The sequence below is a fragment of the Eubalaena glacialis genome, chromosome 10 (genome assembly GCF_028564815.1).
Source record: "Eubalaena glacialis isolate mEubGla1 chromosome 10, mEubGla1.1.hap2.+ XY, whole genome shotgun sequence".
NCBI lineage: Eukaryota > Metazoa > Chordata > Mammalia > Artiodactyla > Balaenidae > Eubalaena > Eubalaena glacialis.
Genome location: NC_083725.1, coordinates 112622414 through 112648358, shown reverse-complemented (window position 1 = coordinate 112648358; position 25945 = coordinate 112622414). Strand labels below are relative to the sequence as shown.

Sequence of the window (25945 nt, the reverse complement as noted above, 5' to 3'; positions counted from 1 at the left end):
ACACCAGGTTTCCAAACCAGGGGTCAGAGCAGCCGGCGAGATGAGGGGGACGGGCCGTGTCCGAAGCCGAGCTCGTCCCGCGGCCCCCGCCGCATGGTGCCCATCATGTTTGCTGCCTGTTTTCTTGGCAGGTTGGGAGGGGCAGCAGGCGGGCAGGGCGGGCAGGGCGGGGAGGGCGCCCCAGCAGCCCCTTGCTCGGCACACACTCATGCACATGCACACACACGCCCCGTGCCGGCATGCGCCCCCTCGCCGCTCTGCCTCTGGGGACAGGCAGGGGCTCCACTTCCCCGCTGCTTCTCCAACCCAGCAGGGAAGGAACCCTCCCAAGTGGGGGCTGTGGAGGCCTCAGGCTAAACTGGGATGGCCCCAGGGCCCCTGGCCCTCCTGGGTCTCTAGCCGGGTCCCACAATACCCCATGCTTGGCTCCACTTAGGGCCAACAGGACATTGGGGGTGGGAGGGAAGAGAGGCCCGCTCCCAGGAGAGAGCCCAGGCCAGCAGGGAGGGGCAGCTGTGCAGAGTGGAGGCGTGTTTGGTTGCAGAGCCCAGGGCCTGGGGTGCCCAGGCCTGGGGGGAGGTGATTAAAAGGGGGTTTGGTGGGGCCCTCCTTCCTTCCAGGGCACTGACTCTGCAGGCAGGGGTGGTCACACCTGTGCCCTCCACCCTTTGAGTGGCCAGGATCCCCGGGGGTAGAAGGCAGGCCAGGAAGTAATGGGGCAGGCCTGGGTACCCAGGACCCATCGACAGAGGGATCAGCATGAGGGATATCAAGCAGAGAAGGGGCGGCCCTGACCCCCCAACTCCTGTAGGCCCCTCCAGGCCCCATGGCTGCCTTGGGCCCTGAGGAGGCTGGCACCTGCCTGCCCAGAAGGGGGCTACTAAACACGTGATTGCAGCGGGGGTCAGGGGGCTTGCAAGCCCAGGACACATCCTGAGCCCAGCCCAGCAGCTTCTGTAAACATACACAGCACTGCGGGCCACCTTGGTGGGGGGGAGGGGGTCACCCCAGGGGGCTGGCCAGCAGGCACCAGATCTGGGGGTGGCCAGGGCAGATGCCAGCCTGGACCACAGATGAGAATATGTGGGGAGGGGGCCGCTCTCCATTTCCACCCTGGGAGAGCAGCCAGAGGGCAGTGACGGGGCGTCAGCATACTCATGGCCTGTCCCGGAATAGGAGGTGCCAGGATGCCCCTGTGGGGGGCACTCAGGCTGAGAGGGCGGAGTGTTGCCCTGTCCACCCGGCAGGCTGCCCCAGGCTTCTCCCTGCTCCATGCCCCTCCCTGTCATTCCCTATCTGGGGGGCCCAGATCCCAGCTGCCTTGGCTCTGGGGGTTCCAAAGCTGAGGTAGGGATGCGGACCCCCAGCTCAGCAGCAATGCCCAATGCCTGAGGCTACACTGGCCCCGCGGGGGCCTCTCCTCAAAGCTGCCCGGCCTGGGGGGCAGCCACCGGGAGCCTGAGGAGCCACCTTCTCTGGCCCGGGCCTCAGCTGGCAGCAACTCCTGGGGTGCTAGCGTGCCGAGATGACCAGGTCATCCTGCTTGGCGGGGCTGGCCCCATGGCCGGTGGGGGTGGAAGTCCGGATCTTGTCCACTGCCAGGCACTCCTGGCTGCTGAGGCCCGTGGGTGTCAGGTCCATGAGCTCGCCCGAGGAGCTGAGTGGGAAGGAGGGCGACAACGAGATGCCCGAGGAAGGGTCGGCCGAGCCAGCGAAGAGCCTTGGGGGCTTGGGCACCAGGTTGGGCTCGAACTGGGCGCGGAGCAGGATCTCTTGCTGGCTGGGGGACTTTGGGCCCTCGGCGTAGTCGCTGGTGGGGCTCTCGGGCACCACCATGCAGTAGAGGTCCTGGAAAGAGCTGCTCTTGCTGTCCAGGTTGAAGAGGCTGTCGATGAACTCGGCGAACTCCAGCACCTGAGGGCTGGGCGAGTCCCCCAGGCGCCCGTCGTGCAGCGCCAGCTCTCCGCTGCGGGGGGCTGCCCCGCCGCCACCCCCTTCTTCCAGCTCGTCGTGGGCGGCTGCGCTGGGGGGCCGCTCGGGGGTGATGCCCCCGCTGCCCAGGGTGGCCTCCAGGGGCTGCGTGTCCTGCGAGTGCTTGGACAGGCTGTCGGCCGCCAGCAGCTCGGTGCGCGAGCTCAGGGACGGGTTCTCCTCGGGGATGGCGGGGTCGATGTAGAAGAGGTGGCCCTCGTCGCGCTCCAGCACGGCGTGGAGGCTGGGCGAGCCGCGGATGCTGCGGAAGCCGGAGGAGCGGCGCGAGTCGAAGCTGTACAGCGACTCCGTGTCCGAGAGGCTCTCCATGGTGGCCAGCGGCGCCCGCCGCGCCTGCAGCTCGGCCGCCAGCCGCTCCTGGGTGGACAGCAGCAGCAGCTCCACTGGGTCCTGGCGGGCTGCCGCGGCCACAGGGGACAGCAGCTGCCCCTCGGAGAAGCCCTCCAGGCTCATCTCAGACTGGGACTTGCTCCTGAGGGGGCAGGGAGGGGTGAGACTCAGAGGGGCGGCGGCCCACCCCTAGCTCCCCGGTGGGAGGGAACTTGGGGAGGGGGAGGAGGGGAAAGTGGTTGAACAGTCTGGGGACAGGGAACCCTCATTTTAAAAAACCAGCTCACGAGACCCCAAGGTAGAAGACAAGAGAGTTGATGCAGGGCTGAGCTGGGGAGAGGGGGCCGGGGGTCTGCACTGGTGCCCATCACTGCACCGACGTCGCTGTACCCACCTGGAGACTGAGGCCCAGAGAGACTCGCTGCCCCAGATCACTGGAGGCAGAGGTGGAAGGGTAGAGAGGAAAGGAGGGAAGGTAGGGAGGGAGAGAGCATGGCCCAGAGCCGCCCCTGCTGGGTCCGACCCCACCCTCTGGGCCAGCACCCCTCTGTGCCCCTTCCTGAGCTCCTATCACTTCCTTCCTCACCCTGGGGTTCCTCCCACCTCTCCCATGGGGTGTAGCCCTCTGCTGGATGGGGCCCTGGAGCCCCTTGTCTCCGCACACCGGCCTGCAGGGAGTGAGTGAAGGGCCAGGGTGGGGGACGCAGGAGTCACTGCAGCTGCGAACGGACACTGGCTCCCCCATCTGGTCGTGCAGCCGCTATGGGAAATGCTTGTAAGATAGGGAGAGAAGTCCAGGTGTCCCCACCAAGGGCCAGGAAGCAGCCACCACCCTCTTTAGCAGCCTCTAGGCCAGATCTGTAACCTGGACCCAGGACGGGTCCCAGAGAGGCAGGAGGATCCCCACCCACCCCAGGAGCCACGGCCTCAGAGCCCAACCCCCAAAAGAGTGCGTGTGAATGTGGGGTGTGTTTGCGTCCGGAAGCGTGTACACGCCTGTGTTTCTGCGTGCAGCACGCATATTAGGCGTCTGTATGACAGTCGGCCCATGTATCTGAGAAGCTGGGTCTGGGTACAGGTGCATCCATCATTTACACACATGGCTGCCCGCGCAAGCGTGTCCTTGTGTACAAGCATCTTGGCCTCTGTCTTGGTGTGTGTCCTATACGTGAGTCTGACTGTACGGGGCTCTGTGCACTTAGAGCTACTATTTGTGAACACGTGTATATACACGTGTAAGCTTTAATACATGTGTGTAAGTGCACGGGTGTCCATCTGTTTGGGTCTAAACAGCTGTGAGTGAATCTGTGTGTTTGTGGTCAGGGGTCTGTGCATCCCTAGATGCCTACTAGCCCACATGGGCTTCAGTAGTGGCAGGCTGGGGGACAGTGGGGGCAGAGCAGGAGAGACCCTGAGCAGCAGAGGCAAGTTCAATCCCTCCCGTGCACGTGTACAGAGTGGCGTGAACATACGAGGGCCCGGCGCGTACACAGAATGCACACGTGCACAAGCATTCGCGCGCTGAAAGCACGCGCGTGGCCGCTGCACACACCCTCTGCGGCGGGGCTGCGGGGTGACGGCGCTCACCTGACACTGCTGTTTCGGTGGTCTGCGGCGGGCAGCTCCAGGGCCAGGCCGGCGGGCACGGGTGGTCCCGTGGGCAGCGGCTGCTGCTGGAAGATGAGCTCGGGAGTCAGGTCCACCTCCGTGGGGCTCACCATGACCTTCGCAGCAGAGAGCAGGGCCGTCTTCCCCTTGTTGTAGTTCTCCAGCACCTGGGGACAGGACGGGGAAGCTGGTGGTGGCAGAGTGGTGACAATCACGTGTGGAGGCGGGGCGGCAGGCCAGGCCTCTCAGGCCCAGCAGAGCTTCATGGGGTCAGCCGGGCCTGCTCTCCTCCCCCCACAGGGCCCGGCTCCTCCGGGAAGGTCGGGGCCGGGCCTTGTGATCGTGCCTCGCCCGCCCCACAGATGGGACAGGTTGGACTTTTCCTACCCTGTGGTCGGCCCTTCCATGGCTGGGCAATGGCCAAGGCTGCCCCTGCTTGGCCATGCGTCCGCCAAGTGCCAGGTGGCCTTCAGGGTTTGAGCTCAGCCTGCCTCAGGGACAGGTTCCTGGGTGTCTCCTAGCCCCTACCCACCACAGGACCACACGGTGGTGTGGACAGAGGCGGGTGTGGAGCCCAGGACACGAGTGGGCTCCCTGGCCCACTGAGTGTCCAGGGAGCGGACACTTCTCTGAGCGTCGCACCCTTGTGTGTAACATGGGGACGGAGACCCGGCCAGCCAGGCGCCGTGGGGCTCACCTTGTTGAGCCCCTCCATGACCACGTAGGGGAGGTGCTCGTGCAGCATGGCCGGCGAGATGATCACCTCGTTGAAGGCCTTGTTGTCGCCCCAGATGGCGAAGTACGTGGGCTCCTCTTGCTCGCAGCAGCTGAGGGGCACAGGGGCCAGAGGGAAGCGGGTGGGCGGCAGGCAGCCTGGTCTTGGCCCCCAGGCCCCTGGCCCTGCTCTCTGCCCTGGCTTGGTGGGGGTGGGGTGGCTTTGGAGACGCCCTGCCCGGCTGGACCAGCAGGGCTGTGTCCCCGGGCTCCTTGCTTCTGCCTCACCTCAGCCCTCGCCACCACCCCCTCCCCAGCCAGGAACATTGATGCCAAATGGAGCCAGAAAGCCTGACCTTGAGCCTCAGCCCCAATCCCTACATAGCTTTTCACCTGCTTGTGGCCTGGGCCATACCTGCTCCACCCCAGGGAGGGTCCCGACTCACAAGCCGTTTGTCGAGGAGGCAGCCCAACCCTCTGAGAGAGCGGGAAGGGGTGGGGGGGGGTGAGGTGGGAGAGGTCGCCGTACCCCCCCTCTCCTGTTCTCTCTCCTGCCCCCACCAGCTGTCTGCCAACTCATCCCAGCCGCGATGCCAAGTGACAACTGAGGCGTGAGCTTGGCCAGGGCTTTAGGGTGACCCTCCAGGGCGTCCGCTTTTAAATGGATGCGAGTGGGGACAGTCCTGGGGGACACCAGGGAAGGGTGACACTGGGGACGAAGACCGGGACCGTCAAGAGAGGAGCCTGGAGTCCTGCTCTGGATCGGCCTGTCGTTGCACTTCCAGGGCCCGAGGCTGGGGCAACCCTGCTGTGGGCGCCCTGGGCCACCATCACCAGCCTCTGCACCTATGCCCCGAGGGTGACAGAATGAAGGCTGGCCCCATCCTCCACTCCCCTGCCCTGGCTGCCGCCACCTCCCAGCTGACCGGGGCGCGGGCAGCACCTACCAGCACTGTTCCGCTGGGTGGTTGTGGACCACGTGGATGATGCGGCCGGGGGGGTAGAGAGGGGTGCTGGCTGACAGGGCGATGGTCAGGTCACTGGGGTGGGTCCAGAGCCGCGTGCTGGCCAGGGTGGTCACCTCCACCTCCTCGGGCAGCTCCGACTTGGGGATGCATTTTGTGGCCCCTACAATGATTCGCCACTGTGGGGACAGGGAGAAGAGGGGGATGGAGCTGAGGGGCGCTGCACGGGTGGGCAGGGGGTGCTCAGGAGAGCTCATAGGTGATGGTGGGGAGCTGGGATGGCCATGGGGCAGAGGGAAGGGCAGCCCCCAGTGAAGAGGCGGGGGCTGAGGTGTCCAGCGGCCACGATGGCCAAAAAGGTGCCAAGGACAGATGACATGGAATGGCTGAACTTTAGGGCTGCAACACCAGTCAACCCCTTATCTAGCAGAGGGGAAACAGGCCCAGCGAAGGGAGGGGACTTGCTCTAGGTCGTCTCATAAGTCAGAGGCAGAACAGACCCCGAAGCTCAGTCCAGCTGCACCCACCAGGCCCGGCCACATCGGGGTCGGCGCCCCACCACCTGCCTCCTAGGCCTGACAAGCACCCGGGACTGGGTCTGAGAGGGGCAGTTCCATGTCCTTAGGCTCCTCCTATGCCTTCGTTGCCTGCTCACCCCGGCACCTGGTGCCCTGCCTGCCAGACGGTCACGGGCACAAAGGCTGGAAACAGTCCCAACTGGGCTGAGAGGGTGAATGGGGTGAGGGCGGGCCTGGGGGCACAGAGGCCCTGCTGGGCCTGGCTGGCCACCCCCTGCCCGCCTCAGGGCGCCTGGCTGCAGCATGCCCACCCCCAGCCTGGAACGCTGAAGGCCATGCTACAGGAAGAGCCCCCAGTGTCCTCTGCAGGCCTGAGGAGGGGTTAGGGAGGGCTGGTCCTCTCCTCTCAGCCGCAGGGAAAACCAGAACAAACTGCCCCCAGACCCCCTCCCCAGGCGACCTCCAGCCTCCCTGAGCCTGGGGAGCGCAGTGGGCTTTGGAGGAGGCCTTCCTGCCACACTCGGAGCACTGACCTCGGGACTGCTTTGTCCCGACTGCAGGCAGCTCTGTGCCACAGGAGTCAGGACTCAGGAGCCCTCGGTTCCAGTCCTGACTGCGTTACGACTTGCTGTGTGAGCAAAAGCAAGTCCCTTGCCCACCCTGGGCCTCCGTTTCCCCATCTGCACAAGGACAGGTAGGGGGTGGATGGGGTGAGCTCGGAGATGCTGAGGGCCTGATGGCCTGAGGTCCCCAAGACATCACATACCCCAGCCTGGCCTCACGTGGCGGGGGGCCGAGGGACAGGTGGGGCAGAAGACAAACGGGGAGTCCAGAGCCCAGGGTGCCCCGGCGGCAGGGAGGGGAGTGAGCTCACTTTGGGCTTGGTGCTTCGCTGCAGGACATCCAGGAGCTGTCTGCGGAAGCCTTCCAGCTGGGAGAGGCCGATCCTGGAGAAGGAAGCAAGTCGGGGCGTCAGCCTGAGCTGGCCCAGGATGGGGAGACGGGCGGGGTGAGGGGCAGCAAGGCTCCCGGGAACAAGAAGACCAGGCCATCAGGGTCACGGGGTGGGTGAAGAGCCTGCAGCTCGGCAGGGCCCAGCCAGGAAGGGGAGGCCAGGCAGGGTGGACCCACCTTGCCCTCTCACCCTGGACACCTGAGTGGGGGGGATTCTGGGGTCCCTCGAGGAGGTGGGAATTTGAGTGAGAAAGACGGGGCACCTGGGTGAGGCCCCGAGGTGGGAGAACAGCCCAGGCCAGGCAGGTGGAGAGAGGGAGCGACTTGCCTGGGGACAAGGTCTTTGCCCAGGACCACAGCTGTCACAAACTCCTTGGAATACTCCATGGCGTCCTCGCTGCAAGGGAAGCCGAGGGGGTGCTAAGGCAGGGGAGGGGAGTGGTGTTCCCGAGGGGGCTCTGCTCCAGCACTCCAAGACCCTCTGGGGAGCGGGGCTGCCTGCTCCCTGCCCGCCTATCCCGTCAGCAAGGCTTGCTGGGGCTAGATCCCAGGGTCCACCTGGCTTTTGACAGAACCCCCAACACCACTCTCCAGGCCATTCCCAGGTTCCCTTATGATCGGAACCCAGACTGCCCAGTCCAGCCCCCTGACCGAGCCAGCTCCCAGCACTGTCCACCCGTCGCCCCCAGCCAAGTCTGAGGCCCCAGACTGCTCACCTCAGCAGGCCCCCTGGGGGGGAGTAGGCAAAGCACTTGAGGGTCGGGTACTGGGGGCGCAGGAGGAAGGAGAGGATGGCAGCAGTGCCTGCGCCCAGGGAGTGGCCCACCACTATCAGGCCGTAGTGTTTGGTTCCGCGGCCCTGGGGACCGAGAGAATCCCTGAGAGTCCTGCCCCGCTGCCTGCCAAGCTGACACCAGGGAGGCAGAGGGGGCTTCCCAGAGTCCTGGGATCATGTCTGTGCTGTGTGGCTGCTGGGGCAGAGGAAGAGCCAAGCTAGGCCCCCACAGAGCAACTTCTTGGGGAGACTATATAACAAACTCCTATTCATCCTTCAAAACCTTGCTCAGAGGTTACCTCCTTGGAGAAGCCCTTCCTGATTTTCCAGGAGAGGTTTGCTCCCTCCTAGATACTGCATCTGCACCTGGGATAGACCTTTAAATACAAGGATTACACTCTATTATAATCATTTGGTCACCTGCTCCCATCCCTGTGCCCCAACCACTAGACTGGGGTCTCCTGAGGCCAGGGACTGCTTGGCTTTGGGAAGGGCAGTTGGGAGCACCTCAGGAGCTGCCTGCCTGCACAGGGAGGAGTGGGCAGTGGGCAGGGCTCAGATCGCCCTCAACCAGAGCAGCACCCCTTCTATCTGTTCTGCAATTATTTTCTATGTTCATTCTGCCCAACATTTTGGAAGCCCCAGAACTGAGCCATCTTTAGCCTCCAGTGCCTGGCACCGAGCAGGTGCTCACAACTGCGTGGGGCTGAGCAGGGGTGTTCAAGAGGAGCTGGTACAAAAGAAGAAAGGGCCAGAGGGGGTGGGAGGGACTGAGCAAGTGAGGAGGGGGCTGGGAGCCAGGGATGGAAGGAGAGTGTAGGAGCCTGGCCTGCAGGGGAGGCTCCATCATTCACCTGTCCTGTCCCCAGTCTGTTGCCCTGGGGGAGGGCGAGCTGGGTGTGGCAAGGGCTCATGGCATGGAAAACGCCTCACCAGGTCTCGCCCGAAGGCCTGGGACAGGACCATCTCCTGCTCCAGCTTCTTTTTGATGTACTCAGCCGAGAGGACCATTCCCTAGGTGAGGAGGAACAGAGGTGGGTGTCACAGGGAGGGAGGGAGGCCTGTCAGGGGCCAGCAAAACCACAGGGATGTGAAGCTCACTAACCCTGTCCCTCCCATTTCCCCCTTTGGTCCTCATGACAAGCTGGCTGGGGGGGCTGGTGGACACTTTATCACATCATTTCCATTTCACAGATGAGAAAACTGAGGCTCAGAGGGATGGTGTGCCTAATAGGAACCAGTGAGATCTCTTCCCAGTTGCCTCCTTGAGCTCTTGTGGGACGGGATCTGCGCCGGGCAGGGCTGTGGGGGTCCTGGCAAGTGGGGGGCAGTGGACTTTCCAGACGAATCCGCACCTCTCTGACCAGTCTCTCCTGGTGAGCCCAGCGACCCCGGAGGAACCCCCACCCCAACAGGACAGGCCTGCGTGCTGGCAGCGGAGAGGAGAAGGCCAGGGGCCGCCGGGGGAGCCCACGAGGAGGGGTACCTTGTGTCCCAGCCAGGTGCCATGGTGCCCCTCCACAGGGAGGCGCTCGGCGTCACCGGTCAGGTCTGTCAGGGCGTCCTTGTGGGGAGAGAGGACGGTGAGGAGCGGGACCGAGAACAGGAAGAAGGAGGCGGGCACCCTCGGGGGCTGTGAGGGGGCAGCGTACCTTGGGGGACAGGGTTCCCCGGATACTGATCACCACTTTCTTCTTGTCGTGGTCCACTGCCACGTAGAAGGGGGTTTCATAGACCTAGGAGAAGGGCGGCTCATGAGCCTGAACGGCCCCCAGGGTGGAGCCAGATCTGGGGAAGTGACTGAAGCCAGTCTCCTTCAGGGCCCGGGAATCTGGCTCCACTGGCCACTGGGCCCCTGTCGTCTGCAAGGGTCACAGTAGGTCCCTCCCAACCCAGCACACAGCCTACCCGGCCTTCCTAATTCCGCTGACCTGGGCGCCCTTGAGCGCTGCCGTCCTGCCTGCTCAGTCCTGAGGGGCTGCCCCCTCCCCAGTGCCTCCTGCTTCTTCCCTCTCAATTCCTTCCCCCAAAGGCTGGGGCCAGGAAGCCCCAGTGCCGGGTGCAGGGTTGGGGTTCACTTCCTAGCCCCAGAGCGGATGCAGGCCAGGATGTGGGGAGAAGGAGGCGGCCCATCTCTGGTCTGCCCAGCGAGGGGAGGCCTGGAGGCTTCGGCCGGCCATGCCAGGCAAGCCAAGGGCTCCTGCCGCTGAGGGGGACAGCGTACACACCCCAGATCACAGCCCTGCCTGCCTCCTGTGGCCTGTGGAGGACCGAGGCTGGTGGGATGCTGCCTGGCCAGCCCGCCCCTGTCCCTCACCGCATCATGGCAGGAGGTATAGACGATGTCCACCGCGGTCATGTTCTCGTCCAGGAAGTGGCGCCGGATGGCGATGGCGTTGCAGCCGCAGCAGTTGTCTTCCTCGATGGTAACTCCAGGGGCAAACCGGGGCCGTGCGGGACACAAGCAGCACCTGGGCGGGTGGCAGAGGGCTCAGGGCCAGGGACCCCGACGGAGCAGCGGTCTCCCCCATCCTCTCTGGAACTGGTTCTTGCAGCCCTACCTCCTCTCTAAAGCCTCCCCTGCAAAGCTCCACCGGCCCGGCCCGGGCCCAGCCCTCATCTTACTCGGCCTCTCGGCAGCACAAGACCCAGTGGGACTCGCCCTCCCCCTTGAAACGCTCTCCCCATTCGGCTGGAGGCACCCTCTCTCCTGGGCTGCTTCTCCCTCAGGGGCAGCCTCCTCGTACTCGTCCTCTCACTGAGGACCCAGAGGTCAGCCCTGGAGCTCCTCTTCTCTCTAGCGACACTCGCTCCTGGGGCCTCATCCAGTCCTGGGCTTTAAATACCACCTATGCACCGATAAGCCCCAGAGACCTGCTCACATTCAACTGCCTGTGCAACACCTCCTCCCAGATGTCCCACAGGATTGCAACCTTTCCAGGCCCCAGTCCCCGAGGCCCCGCCCCCTGTGCTCCGGCAGTCCCCACGCTCGGCGCCATCGCCATCGGGTCCTCACCCCACCTCACATCCCACATCCAGTCCGTCAGCACGTCCGCTGGCTCTGCCTTCAAATTCAGATCTGGACTCCAAACGCTTGCCCTCGCCGCCACCCCCTACCCTGCTCCAAGCCACCTTATCCCTGCCTTGGAGTGTCACAGGGGCCTCCTGACTGGTCTCCCTCATTTATACTCGCCCCTTACGTTCTCAACGTGGCTGCCAGAGCGACCCTTTAAGATATACGTCAAGCCACATCACTGCACTCAAAACCCTCCGATGCTGCCCTTCCTGTCGAGTATAAAGACCAGAGTCCTTGCAAGGGCCGAGGGCCCTGCCGCATCTGGCCCTGGTCCTCTGGCCTGTTGCCTCCGACTCCCCTCGGATGCGTTGGCCATATTCCTGCCTCAGCCTCTTTGCACCGTGGTTCCCTCTGCCTGGAACATTCTTCTCGTGGTTTGTGTGTGGCCGGATCCCTCACTCCTTCAGGCCTCTGCTCAAATGTTATGCTCTGGGAGGTCCGCCGCCTGGGCCACCTCATCTGACATAGCTAGCCCCTGCCAAGCCTGACAACACAGCCAGCCTAATTTTTCTCCAGAACACCGATGTGCTCCAATGGGCTGCATTTCCTTGTCTGTGCCTTGCCACCAGGCGGTGGGCTCCACAGGGCAGGGTTTGCTCCGCTTGGTTCACAGTTACGTCCCCAGCGCCAAAAACAGCGCCAGGCACATAGCAGGGTTCCCCAAAATGAACGGGTGAGCGGCTGAGCTGGGCACCCAGCTCAGGTGCTGCTGCTCCTCGGGCCACCAGAGGGAGCCAGCACCCAGCAGATGGGGCCCTGCAGCCCCAAGAGCATGTGACCTGTGTCTGCCTGCTTTCTTGGCTTGACGGCTGGGATTTTATTGATACTAAGAATCCTAGATCTTGGTGATGCAGAGAGGTTTGTCTTCACTCGGGCAGCACCTGAGGGACTGATACGTACCTCCCAATGGGAAGAGGCCTCACTGAGAAAACCCAGGGTCGAGCCAAGTCTCGGAAGCAACCAGGCCTGGGGTGGGCAACCACCTCCATTTACTCTGGGAGACCCCCCCACCCCTCCCCCGCCACTGCTGGGCCAAGTGGGGACAGGTCCGGGTCTGTGGGCCAGGCTCCCGTTTCCAGGCAGCTGTGGCCCCTCTCCAACCTCAGCCCTGCCCGCTAGCACCGAGCACGTGGCTGCCAAAGTGTACGTAGTCTTCGGAGACAGAGACCTGGGCTTGAATCCTTGCTCTGGTGGCCCTTCCTGACCGCGAGGGCCTGGTGGGCAGGTGCTGATAGCTACTGCACAAGGCTGGGGTGAGATCAAAGGCCCGAGAGGCAGGAAGCACCTGGCATACAATAGGCACCCAATAAATGGTGGTTCTCCCTCTCTCCAGGGAGAAGGCTGCCCCTGAGTCGGTGATCTGAGGGCCAGGGGAACCGATGAGAGCAGCGGGGCCAGCAGCCTGGAAGGGAGGGGCCCGCGGCACCTTCGAGGCCAGCACTCCCGCCTAGAGGAGGCTGGGGCGCTGAGGGGCTCCAAGGTCCTGGGAGCCTGAGGACCCGCTTGGCCCATGGCAGGGCCTCTCCTGCCCACAGGAGACTGACCACACGTCCAGGGCAGGGCTGGAGCCGAGTGGGGTGTCCCCAGGGTGGCGGGGCCATAGGCAGGCATGGCCTGCCATGCTGTGTGTGGGACGGGAGGACCACTCCAGGTGAAGGGCCTGGGCCTGAGGCTGGTGGGCTGCCCTCCTTCCTCCAGCCAGTGCTGGGACTGGGCTGCTGTGGACAGGCTGGGACTCAGAAAAGGGAGCCCGGCCCTCTGGCCTCCGTCCCGACACCCTTGGCCGTAGGCCGGGACTTCAGGCCTGCCTCTTCTCCGCCCCCCAAGGCACCGGGCTCTCACAGAGCCCTCACGGGGCCTGAGGTCCTCCTGCTTCCTCTCCCTGCAGCATCGAGAAGCCTCGCTCCTGTCTGCAGAGCCCCTCAAGTGCCCAGGCTGCCAGTGACTCCCCGGCTTCTGAAATACCCCACAGGTGGGCAGGATGGACCCTGCCTGTACAAATGATGTCCCCACTCTGCCCGTGAGTAACGGAGCAGGGCTGTCGGAGCCCAGGTCTCAGGACTCCTGGGCCAGTGCTCATTTGGAGACGCCTCTCAGCCGCTGCAGGGGCTCCCAAGGATGCTGGGGGGAGAAGCAGTGTGCGGGCTGGCAAAGACGGGGAGGGGCATGGGGATGCCCTGGTCAGCTGTGTCAGTCGCTGGGGGATGGTGAGAACAAGCCTGAGAGCCCCCCCAGCTTTCTGGGAAAAGGACGCTGGAGGAGGGAGTGGCTACTTGGGCCCCAAGGGCAGTAGTGTCGTGGAACAGAAGCTGCCTGCCCAGCATGCCAGCATTTCCGGAATAGGGAGCCCAGGGAGCTGTCCTCCTTCTGCCCGGCCTGGGCAGAGCATGGAGACACCACAGAAGGGGAGGGGCCCTCGTGGAGCCGAGCCCTCCTCTGGCCCACTTAGGAAAGCAGAGTCCAGCCTGGCCCCCGGCAGTGGGCTAAGGGCGGCACCCGGCTGAGGCCTTGCCAACTCCTTGTGAAGAGGGCTGGAGCCTTTCACAAAGGGCCTTCTTGCTGCCCTTCCAGAGGCTTCTATGGATTGGGCCTCAACCGGGAAAGGCCTTTCTTCCAGAAAGGCAGAGCACAGGAAGGGAGCTGGGAGAAGGAAGATGCGGGCAGAGGGGAGTAGTTGAGGGGGCAGGGAGAGAGATGGGACGGGGGTAAGCTGCACAGCCAGATGCTGGGCAATGTCTCATTTCGTCCTCTCAAAACAACTCCAGGAGGTATGTATCACCATCCCCATTTTACAGATAAGGAAACTGAGGCTTGCAGAGGTAGACCGACTTGCCCAAGGCTGCCAGTGACAAAGCGTGGATTCAAACCTGACACCGTGTGATTCCAAAGCCCACGCTCTTCCCCATCCAGGAATAACGCCGAACTAGAAAGGTTGAGGCCCAGAGATGGTGCAGAAGAGAAGCAACGCGAGCCGCAGGGGGCAGGGTAGCAGGTACAGTCCGTTTAGGGAGATCCCCCCATGGGCAGGCCTGGCATCGTGACCACAGCCCTTCTGCACATGCCGCTAGCTAAGGGGACGGGCCGGTATACTCACGAGCAGGACCGGGCCAGCTGGCAGAGGCCACAGGCCGGCTTCCGCATCAGGTACATGGGCCACCCGTAGGCAGCCAGGGCAAAGAGCATGTAGTAGCAGACCTCTTTGTAGCGGAGCATCTCTTGCTGGAAGAGAAGAGGCAGAGGGCGGTCACCTCTTGCCCTTCCTGCCTGTAGCCTCAGGGCCCATGGGCTCCCCTCGATGGAGGATGGAGGCAGGAGCTGCCCTCCCAACGGGCTGCAGACCACCCCCACCCCCGCCTCGGAGGACCCGCTCCTCCAGATAATTGCATTTCCCTAATTATCTCCATGCAACCAGGGCACGAATCCTCCTAAGACCTGTCCCATTGCTCCAATCTCAGAAATTAATGATTTGGGGACAGAAGAACACTCAGAGCACTGGATCGATTTCCTTGCCCGTTTTCCCGAGAAGGGAAGAGAGGGGGAGGTTACAGCGACAGTCGCCCACCTCGGCGATCAGGCCCCCCGAGAAGGGTAATTTAACCCTGAGAGGCCCGCACTCTCCGGAGGGGGTTGCCCAGGCCACAGAGCAGCAGGGCCGGCCCTGCAGACATGGACATGCTGGGGACCAGACCAGTGGCCCACCGTCAGGGCGTCTGGGCAGATTGGGATCTCTGAGAAAGGCGCCGGTTTGAAAGCTGGTGTCTGAGGCCCGTGGCTATTATCAGCCTGAGGGCTGCAGGAAAGCAGGAGGCCCAGGTATCCCAGCAAAGCGGCTTCCAGTGTCCCGGGTGCCCCAGGCACTGGGGACTCCTGCACTTAGAGGGAATTAGTCACCTTGTAAAAGGTGAAGAGGGTGATTAGTCATCTTGTGAAGTGAAATAAACAGCACCTTCATCAGGGCCCCGAGGGGTAGAACCGGCCCCTGGCTGCTCTGTCTGCTCTCCAGGAAAGCACTGGAGAAGGTAGTTATCCTCTTCGGCTCAGGCCGGAGGGCGGGGCGCTGGCACCTGGAGGCTCAGCTGCCCTTCCCCTGCCCCCCACAGGCGAGAGAGGGCATGGTGAGAGCGAGCCAGGGCAGCCCCGGGAGGCTGGGACGGCTGCTCTGGGCACATGCTATGGACCCGCTATTTTAAGAAGGGATACAAATGCCCATTTTGGGGAGCGGGGGCAAACGGAGAACAGGCTTTTCCAGGGGATTCAGATGTGAAGGATGAACACTGTCATCCTTCTAACACTGTCCCGACTGGTACCACTGTATACTGGCGCCGTGCAGGGAACGGGGCTCAGGATGGCTCATCCCCTTCCCACCGGGGCTCTGGGTGAAAGGCAGGCCCAGCGCCGTTGATGCTGCTGCAGGAACAGACTCAGAGGGGTCAGGGACTCGCTCAAGGTCACAGCCCCCCCCCGCCCCCCCGCTACACTAAATCGGTTTGCTTCTGGGGCAGGGCCGGCTCTCCGGCTGCAGTTTCAGCCCTGGGTGAGGAACTCCTTTACTGGGACACACACACCGGATTTCTCCTAAAGGCGCTTAAGAGGTTCTGCTACTCAGAAAAGCTTGGAGACCAAAGTGCTGTGTCCTGCTGCCTTTTGTAACAGTAACAACTGTGGCAATAATAGTGAGAGCTCACCCTCCTGAAGCCCTTTATCATCTCAGGAGGCCAGGACCAAGCAATCTGAGCACCGTGAGGCCGATTCAGGGGTCTTTTCTGTAGAACCAGTGTGACGCAGTGGTGGGGGGGGGGGGCCGCTGGGGGGGGGCTCGGAAGGAAGGGGGGCCGCCTGGAGGGCTGAGCAGGTGGGGCCGACGCTGCAAAGGCAGCGGGCAGGTGGTCTGCTCGGGTCGCCCCGGCAGAGGGAGAGAGGGAGCCGGCACGGGGTGGAGGCGGGGTGGCTCCGACTCACCGAGTTCTTGAGGTCGAGGTACTTGGTGTTTCTGGTCACCGGCATCCCAGACAGGAAGGCCAGGATGTCATTGTTGGCCTGGAAGACAGGCGCGTTAGGGTGGCTGCCCCGGGCCCAGCTGCACGGCTGAGAAAGGGGTCCAGGCCCCCAGCTCTGCACCCAGCCTGCCTCCCCAGGGCCTGAGAGCCCAAAGGAGCGTGTGCTTTCTAGCTCTTCCGTGACCTGGCCAGTTTTCCAAAATCTGAGGTCTCCTCATATCTCCAGTTGCTCCCCTTCCACCCAAAGCATCAGTCCCCGGGGACGTCACCAGCCCAGGCCGGGAGAAAACGTATTTTACATGGGATGCTGGGAGACCCCAACTAGGACTGGTGTGTTGGCTGGGGTGGGGTGGAGAGGCAAGCGCAGAGGCTGGAGTGCGGAGCTGGATGCTTCATTGGGCCCCTGTGGTTAGACGTCCCCTGGGGCCCTGGAGGCAGCCTTGTGGCCCCGCAGAGGGAAGTCGCTCAAGCAAGAGCCACGAGTGGTGAAGGGTGAGCTGGGGAAGGGAGGGGAGTGAACGTCAAAGGGTGCCCTCCTGGGCCAAGAGGGTGGGCAGAACCCGGGGGGCAGCAGGGGTGGCAGGGAGGGCCCGGGAGGAGGGCGGTGCGGGGAGGTGGCCTGAGGATGGCCGCGTGCTCACCTCGTCGAGCACGGCGTTGCGCTTGGCCCGCTGCCGCTGCCGGAGCAACACCAGGCCAGCGATGATGTCGGAGGGCACGATGTCCAGGTCTCGGAAAAACTCGGCAAAGAGGTAGGCGATTTCCGAGTAGGCGTCCTACGAGGTCCAGGGAGGCAGGAGGCGGCGGCAGGGGAGCAGGAGAGAGGACGAGATACGGGGCGTGAATGCCCGGGGCTGGGTGTCTGCTCGGGGTCCCCTGTGCAAGTTCCCCCCAGCCCCTCACATGCGGCCCTCTGCAGCCGTGACCCTGAGGGCCCTGTCCTGGGCTCCGGGCCCCTGTAGACCCGGCAGAAGCTGTCCCAGACATCGCTGACCCTTCTCCTTCGGCACTCACCGGGCACCATCTACCCTGCACAGATGCCCCCGGGAGCCATTTCCTGTTCTTTCCCCAGGACTAGGAATCAAGGCCTGGGCCTGGCCTGTTTCTCCTTCGGCCTTTCTCTCTAGCAGAGGAGCCAAAACTAAGCTCCTGGCTGCTTTCCCCACACTGAGTTTCTTCCCATCTCCCACCAGCTGTGACCTTGCATGCCCTGCTAAGGGCTGTATGGAGCCCTGGGTCTCAGGCCCCCTCCCCAAACTGTCCAGAGTTGTAGGCTCAGGGACCCCCACCATGTGCCTGGAGAAGGGGCATGTGACCTGGGGCCACTGGTCCCCCTGGCTGTCCTGCCAGCTCTGTTCTCAGGACAGCCATGCTTGGGGCCTGGGGGCGGGAGGCAAGGCAGACAGACGCAGCCCTGCCAGCAGTGTGCAGTCTTCCCTGCCTCACGACAAGCTGAAGTCTGGAACCTCTTCCCTAACTGGTCAGGAGAGGCCGTGGTGGGAAGAAACTCATGGCAACTGGTTTTCTCTCGCTGGGTTTCACCCTTGAGTGTCTGGCACATGTAAGAGAGGAAAAATCAAGGGCTGCAAACTCAAAAGCCTAATAGGGCCAAACAGAGCCTGCTACTGCTTTGAGAGGCCCACCTTGAGCAAATCTAGAAATACTGAACTTTACCTAAACTCCCCTGATTTTTAAATGTTGGCAACCAATTCAAATTTTTAAGCAACACAGCATGAGTTGATCAAAACGTTCTCTGGGCTGGACCTGACCTGATCTGACCCCCCAGGCCGTCAGTGTTTGATGGAACCTAAGTTTTGGGGACCCCTGGCCTTTTTGAGAAAAGATGTTCTGCTTTTTCCCCAGGCTCCAACGCCAGCCCTGAAGCTGTCTGCCAGGAGGGGTGGGTGTGTCCTTTGCACGCCCTGGGCTGAGACCCCTCAGACTCCCCAGAGAGCCCCGGGTGGGGGGGTGCTTCCCACCCACCAGGGAACCTCTGGGGGTGGGAGGGACTTTCTTACGCTTGATTACTCACTCCACCGCTCACCAGGGGCTGCTAGTGGGTAGGAGCCACTCAAGGCTTCCAGTGGCTTCCATGGAGGGCACTTGCTGTCTGGCTTGGGGAGGAGTAGTCTCCTGACCTCACTAGCTCTGCCACTAACTAGCTGTGGAATGCTGAGCAAGTAACTCCACCTCTCTGGGCCTCAGCTGCCTGATCTGCAAAACGAGGGGTGGGACTAGATGACCCCTAAGGGCCCTGCCAGCGCTTGGGGGGGGCTCCGCCGAGGGCCCCCCCCAGGGCCCTGCCTCCCCTCCCCAACCCGGGGGCCACCCACCACTGACCCGCAGCGCCCTGGCGGGTGCGGAGGGCTAACAGTGCACATCGAGGGACGGATCTTCCAGAGGGACCTGCAGCTGCTGAGATGCTGCTTTCCTCTGTCTTCAGGTTGCCCTGATATTTGAGTATCTCTTCTCCTAAACTAAACTCTTGAGTTCCAAGGGGTTGGATAAAAGGTCTTCACATTTTTCTGTCTCCTTGACAAAGCAAGGGGTTGGCTGTTTCACATGCTGGAGGGAGTCCTTCAGTGAATAATAACAGGTCCTCTTAGGAGCAGGCTGTCACCTCGCTCCTGCTCAAAGCCCAGCCCTGCCCCACCCGGCAGAACTGAGGAGCGAAGGCTCCTGAGTCGCCGACAGCAGGATGTGAGCCCCAGGACGGCGACTTCCCAGTACTTACTGACTGGGAGTCCTTCGTCCGAGTACAGCAGAGGAACACTTTGAGCCGGCGCGACCAGCTGGTGGCCTGACCCTCTTCTAAGCGGTGCCTGCAGTGGGGGAGAGTTGGTATGTGTGAGGTCAGAGGGCCCGACCAGAAGAGCTGGGCCCAGACATTACAGAAACAGGACAGCCTGTTCCCAGGACCCCAGCAAAGGGCTCCCCAGTAGGAGGGTCTAGGGGAGAATAGGCCTGGGTCCGGCCAAGGCTGGGTGGCCAGTGACCTGGCTATCAGCCAGCAGGGCTCTCCCTGGGGGGCTCCTGCTGGCCTAAGATGGTGTGCTGTTGGCCGAGGCCAGGGCCTATGCTCCCAGCTTCTGGCAGACTGACAACAGCACACTCGGGGGCTTCAGAGCTGGCAGCCCGAACTGGGGGCTGCCCTGCGGCCCACTCCAAAAGCTCAAAGCAAGAGCCCTGGGAGATGGCGGCAGGGTGCTGGCCTCTCTGCCGACTTGTTTCCTGGCCTGGAGCAGACCTGCCGGAGAGACCTGTTTCCCCTCTCAGAAAGGAGTTCTCACATTGTCTGTACTTGGGGAAGTTTAAGGGGCTGAATGAGGCTCTGCATTCTTCAACTCCTTGGATCTGTTACATTAGAGGGGAGAGGGCCCCTGCCCTTCATCTGCATGGCTGGCCCCTGTCTGTTCCACCCTCAACCCCAGCCCCAATGGGTCTGGCTGCTCTGATGGGGAGTCAGGGTACCCAGGAGTCTGCACCCAAAGGGAGAGCAATTGACCGATTATCCACGGAGACCCTTCCAATGCTGGGTGCCCAGAAGTCGGTGTGTTTTGAGCATAAAGATAACAGATCCAATATTAAAAATGTAAATTTCCAGACTGAGCAAGAGGGGCTGGCTTGTTTTTGTGACATGTGCCCTCCCATCAGCTCCTTCAGAGCCTGGTGCTGGGTGGTCAGGAGGGGCAGACACGGGTGGCCCTGGATGCCTGCAAGGCACTTAGCACCCATCAGGAGTGACAGACGGGGTCCTCCTCCCCTGCCTCTCGGCTCCTCTTTGCAGCTAAGGGCCGCTTCCTGCTCCCAACCCTGGTTCCACCGGCCATGGGCCACAAGGACAGGGAAAGCCACAGAGCCTTCCAGGGCTACAGGAGGGGGTTAGGAAACGGTGCAAGGGATTTGCTATTTCTGGGACCTGCCAGCCCTAAGGGACTTGGGCAGCCTCACATCCTAAGCCAACGTCCCCCCTACTGGGGACTTGATGAAGGGACAGCATGCTGGCCAAGCTGAGTTCCCAGAGCATCACGTTCTTTAACCCCTTCTAACCAAACTGGCTTTTAAACACTCGAAGAGAATTTCCTCCCTTCCCTCTGGCAGATGTTAAGTGCTGTATACTCTACTGCAGTACCCTTTATGCCCACCAGGGGGCAGATGGAGCCAATGACACATTTGGCCTAAAGCATCAGTTAGGCTACATAGACCAAGACAGGGAGAGACACACTCAATCTGCACAGAAAGTGGGCTTCTCTGGTGTCACAGTGGTTAAGAATCCGCCTGCCAATGCAGGGGACACGGGTTCAAACCCTGGTCCGGGAAGATCCCACATGCTGTGGAGCAACTAAGCCCGTGCACCACAACTACTGAGCCTGCGCTCTAGGACCCGTGAACCACAACTACTGAGCCCGCGTGCCACAACTACTGAAGCCTGCGCACCTAGAGCCCGTGCTCCGCAACAAGAGAAGCCACCGCAATGAGAAGCCTGTGCACCACAACGAAGAGTAGCCCCCGCTCGCCGCAACTAGAGAAAGCCCGCACGCAGCAACGAAGACGCAACACAGCCAAAAATAAATAAATAAAATAAATAAATTTTTTAAAGAAGTCTGGACAGAAAGTTCATGGACCCCGCACGCCCCCGCCCTGGGGCTCACTAAAGCGAAGGGAGGGCAGACACTCCTTCCGCAAAGATCCAAGGTCAGGCTCCTAGGAAGTAGTGGTGGGAAGAACCCACCCCAAACCCCACCAGATTTCACTGGAAGGAGAAAGAGCAAAGGACTTAAACAGCTCCCTGACTCCCAGAAACTAAAATAACCCGTTGGTGTGACGCAGTAGGGCTTGTGCACAGCCCCAAACCTGGAAGCGGATGAAGGGTCAGCAGGCTTGAAAACGTCCCTGTTAGAAAAACTGTCTGTTGGTTTCAGAGCAGAGGGAGGGCGAGCGGGGAAGAGCCTGAGAGGTGGTCACAGCAGCCCAGCTGTGGCCTGGGCTGCCCTCCCAAGCCCGCTCAAGAGCTGGACAAACCACAACAGGTGGGGACCTGTGAGCTTGAGGACTCTCACTACCGCACAGGGCCTGGCACCGCTGGAAAACTTCCTAATTCAGATGACAGCCACCGACAACCCCCAACTGCAAAGGCGCTGGCTGCCCTGGGCCCCAAAGGCAATTACCCAGAGTTGGGGAGGGGAGAGCTTTTTCCCCAGGGCCCCAGGAGCCCAGAAACCAGGCCAGGTGGGGGCACGTGCTTGGAATGAGCAGAACGGTACTGGTGGCAGTGGCCAGCTGCGCCCGGAGCAACAACGGGCTCTGGGGCCTTGGCTCCAAAACCTGACATCTGGGGCTGGGAGGGGGCCAGCCCAGGCATGGGTGCGGCTCTGGCTGCAGTGCCGAGCTGACGTGGAGGGCCCAGGGGAGCTGGGACACAGAGGCGCGCGAGGGTGGGGTGGGGGCCTGGGCAGCACACTCCCCTGGCTGAGGGCTCCTGACCCTGCTGCCCTGGGCTGGGGATGGAGCACCAGTTCCACTCCCCACCAGCCTGACCTGGGGCAAGTGACCTGCCCTCTCTGGGACTTGGACCCCTCATCTGTAGAATGGGTCTCGCAACCGCACCAGGGTTGGCAAAAGGATTAAACAGACTGATGGCGGAAGGGGCTCAGTGCAGGGCCTAATGCAGAACAGAAGCTCAATATACAGGAGTCACTGTGACCCACCCTGGAAGCACCCCCCTCTCTTTTTCTTTCAATAAACAGGGACCCTGTGAATGGGCCTGCACGTCCTCCCACATTTTCTCTGCCATGGCACGGCCTCCCCCCTTCTCCAAAACACTGTGCAAAACATCTCCCCTCCAGGAAGCCTTCCTTGGTTAACCTCCTCCAGCCCCCTTCATCCTAGAGGCAGCCTCGCCTAGTGCTTAAGAGCAAGGGCTCTAAAGCCAGACTGCCTAGGCTTGACCCCAGCCCCACCATTTACCAGCTGTGTCACATAAGCTCCCTGTGCCTCTGTTTCTTCCTCTATATTACGGGGATGATGCTAACAGCTACCTCAGGGAGTTACTGTAAGTTAATACATGCAATTCCTGGCTCGCCGTCCGAGCGCTTCCTACCATTACTCTCGTGTTGTTAGCACTGAAGGTGATGACAGTGGCTACCATTCACCGAGCACGATCCTCCCGTGAGCACGGTGTTAATCACTCTGTTAAACCTCACAGCAGAGCACGAGGCAGGAATTACTGCGGTTCCCACTTTACCGACCAGGAACCTGAGGTAAGCCTTTGGCCGGCGCCCGGGGCTCACACAGGTTGAGACGCCGGGAGGGAGGCGCGGGGCCGGCCTCTGCCCACGGTCAGCAAACCCCGCGGGGGACGCCCGCCCGCCCGGCCCACTGACCGCAGGTTGTAGGTCCGCAGGTTGCGCTGCCTCCTCTTGGTGGCCCTCAGCTTGACGAAGGTGCGGCCCGTGGGGTCGAAGACGCAGAGGACGGTGATACAGACGCTCAGGATGACCACCCAGTTGCAGACAACCATCCCTGTGGAGGCGGCCGTGGGAAGCCAAGGGTCATGGTGCTGGGGACACCTCTCTGGCTCTGAAGAAGGGGCACTGGAGCCTCCCTACCCCCAACTGCTTCTGGGGCCCAACAGCAAGGCTCCAAAGGCCCTGGCCCTAGCCTCTGGCCACACAGCCGTCCCCTGGCTGAGCCGTGACCCCAAGGCCCATCCTTGGCACGAGCAGACAGCTGTGTGGGTTTCCGGAGCCCCGGGCAGCACTGTGCCTGCTGCTGCCCCCGAAACCCAGGGTTCCCCAAGGGGGTATGGCAGACTGCAGGATGAAGGCAACCTGCCCGGCGTCCTCATGGAAACTGTTTCCCTCCCACGATGCCTGAGCTTCCTATTCCCTAACCTGACCTGTCCCCTCCACCCCAGGGCTGCCCTGTCTAACCTGGCCCTGTGCCCTCCACGCCAGGGTTAGGGTTAGGGTTAGGGCTGGCCCCGGCCCCTCCATCCCGGGGCTGCCCTGTCTAACCTGGCCCTGTGCCCTCCACGCCAGGTTAGGGTTAGGGTTAGGGTTAGGGCTGACCCCGTCCCCTCCATCCCGGGGCTGCCCTGTCTAACCTGGCCCTGTGCCCTCCACGCCAGGGTTAGGGTTAGGGTTAGGGTTAGGGCTGGCCCCGGCCCCTCCCACCCCCAGGCCAACCAACATACCGAGCGTTACGTTTTTGGCAGTGAGGTCATTGCAGGAGGTGTAGTACTGAGTGAGCCAGACGATGCCCACGATGGCGTAGATGAACTCGATCACCAGGATGGCTGCAAGGAGAGCAGGGCCCCAGCTGAAGGACGGGGAGGCCCTGGAACCTGGGCCCGGCTCCTCCTGCCACAGGATGCCCGGCCAGCTCGGCAGCAGACTGCCCGCCGCCCCTGCCACACAGGCCTCGTGGCGCAGAGGGCCCAGGGAGTGTGGCTGTCCCACCACCGGTTCTACTCATGTGCCCTCAGGCCCCGACGCCTCCCTGAGAAGGTGACTGCAAAGGTGCATGACGAAGAGGCGTTTCTCTGTTCGTTCAGGAATTAGAACTATACCCATGAACTCTGGGATCAGACGTATCTTAGGCAAGTTACCTAATCTCTCTGAGCCTCCGTTTCCTCGTCTGTAAAATGGGGGTGACAAGGTCCATGGTACAGGGCTGTGAGAACTGGGTGACGGGGTGTTCATTTCATGGAAACTGTTATTCCCAGGAGGAGGCCTCTGGCACTTGAGGCAGGAGGGGGAAGGGGCCCCAGAAGCCAGCTGCCCAAGGTGCCCTGCCCAGACCACAGCAGTGGGCCCAGGGCTGAGATGGGGTTAGGGAGGCAGGTGGGAGAATTGACGGCCCTCCTAGGGGGCAACATTGGAAGCCCCAGCTCTACAGGCATCCCAGTGTGGCAGCCGAGAGTCCAGGCTTTAGAGCCAGACAACTTGGGTTCAAATCTCAGCTCTGACACTCATATGCTTACTAGCCATGTGACCTTAAGAGAGCAAAGTAACCTCCCTGGGCCCCAGATTCCTCATCTGCAAAATGAGACCAGCAATGGCTCCTCCCTGAGTTAACACGGGAAGAGGACTTAGCACAGGCCACAGGAGCACAAGAGTGTCCACCAGGAGTGACTGGGAGAGGCGGCTGGAACCCGAGCCCAGGAAGAGGAGACGGGCGGGTCCTCCGGGAGCTGGTCCAGGCCCCTGAGGGGCTTCCCTGGGAGGGTGGGGGGCTGTTTGGGGAAGGATCACAAAGCAGCTGAAGAGATATGCACAGCCTAGATGGAGCAGCGGTCGGCAACCTTCTTCTGTAAAGGGCCAGAGAGTAAATAATATTTTTAGATGTTGTGGGTCATAACGTCCGTCACAACTACTCGGCCCTGCTGCGGTCATGCAAAAGCAGCCAGAGGCAATAAGTACTAAATGAATGAGTGTGGCTGGGTTCCAATAAAACTTTATTTAAAAAACAGACGGCGGGGCTGCGCTTGGCCCTCAGGCCGCAGTCTGCCCACCCCTGGTCCAGAAGCGGGCCCAGTAAGTCTGCCCGTTCGCTGCTGGCCCCGGTGCTGGCACAGGGCCCAGCCCATCGTGTGTGGCTGAAAGAACGCTGGGCCCAGGAGGAGGGTGGGGGTGGGGGTGGGCCGGAGCGGCCCCCTCACCCACGGCAGGGGGCCCTTACCCAGGCGCACGTAGAGCACGTACTGCATGGATTCGCGGGGCTCCGTGTAGAGGATGCCGCCGCGCATGCTCAGCCAGATGATGGCCATCTCAGCGATCATGCAGCTCAGCAAAATGCCCAGGTAACCGCGGCCGTGGTCCACCAGGTTCAGGGAGCAGGCCTCGTGCGGGTTGTAGACCAGGCCGAAGAGCACCACGGACAGGATCACAAACCTGGGGGAACGTGCACATGAGAGGGGCCAGGCGGCCCACGCACCTCCCATGGCCTCTGGCGGGTGGCCTGGACTCGGGGTGGAGGGCTTCACTGCTCTGGGAGCAGGACCACTGTCTACCTGGCAGCAAGTCCCTCTGAGGACACGGGCATCCAGGGACAGGGGAGCGAGAGCAGGGAGCCCAGCCACCAGCCGTGGGCAGACAGCACAGCAGCTCTGCCCAGCGCTGGGGTCAGGTCCGGCGGTGGCCAGGCGGGGTCTCTGGGCTCCACGGGGGTATCGCCCTACAGGCGTAGCCGTTTCAGCACCACCTCCGGGGAGCTGGGAACGCAACAGGGTTGGGACAGATGGCCAGAAGGCCTCCTTCCAGGCCTGTGGCGTGGCCCTGAGACTCACCAGGTGGTATGCAGGAGGAAGAGGAAGATGGCTGGCAGGACGAGGTCATCGCTGCCCACAGACCAGCGCCGCCGGAACACCACGATCCCGGGCATGGCTGGCAGCTCTGCAGAGGCTCAGCGGGCCTGGCGCTCACCTCCTGAAACAGAGCAGAGGACCCTGAGGCTGCCCGGGCTGCTGCGGCACCCAGGGCCACCGCGCTCCTGGTCAGGCGTGCCCAGCAGCAGAGGCATCTCTCCCAGGCCCTACAGCCCCAGGGCTTTCAGGCCCATCCCTGGGCAGGATCCACCTCCCACCGTATCCATCCCCCACCGTATCCACCCCCTGGAGCCGATATCTAAAACTGTAGCAGCCAGACACTGGCTTCAGCCTTACCCCTGAGGACTCTCCTCCCCCCAAGACTGGCACAGACCCCTTGGGATCAGCTCTGCTTGGGGTTACCCCAACAGGAACTGCTCAGCTCCTTTAAAGACCTGGGCTCACCCCTGCCTCCCTTTCCATGGGATCAGGGAGCCCCCTCACCCACCGCCTGCTGCCCAGTTCATGCTGTCCTTGGGGTTGGGTGAGGGCTTCCCAGGCCAAGTCTGAGCCTGTCTCCTGGCATGAGCTAAGCCGGGCAGGTGGAAGGCTGAAGGCTTTGGGGAAGGTGGGGGTGAGGGCATGCGTGGGGCTGGCACACATGGAGGATGGGAGCGCCCAGCACATAGTAGGTGCTCAGTAAATATTT

The 25945-nt window shown here is 62.4% G+C and overlaps 1 protein-coding gene across 1 annotated transcript; it reads right to left on the bottom strand.

The window, feature by feature from the left end:
* Positions 1-1492: 1492 nt before the first annotated feature.
* DAGLA (diacylglycerol lipase alpha) lies at positions 1493-25313 on the bottom strand. Its single transcript, XM_061203460.1, has 19 exons — positions 25219-25313; positions 24612-24823; positions 23125-23226; positions 22313-22451; positions 18664-18751; positions 16571-16705; positions 15892-15969; positions 14027-14151; positions 10174-10327; positions 9509-9592; positions 9343-9420; positions 8790-8870; positions 7798-7940; positions 7410-7478; positions 7002-7074; positions 5592-5788; positions 4628-4757; positions 3910-4097; positions 1493-2464 (listed from the first exon to the last, which is right to left on the bottom strand). The coding sequence occupies exons 1-19, from the start codon at positions 25311-25313 to the stop codon at positions 1513-1515; spliced, it is 3123 nt and encodes a 1040-aa protein (XP_061059443.1). The 3' UTR covers positions 1493-1512.
* Positions 25314-25945: the final 632 nt, after the last annotated feature.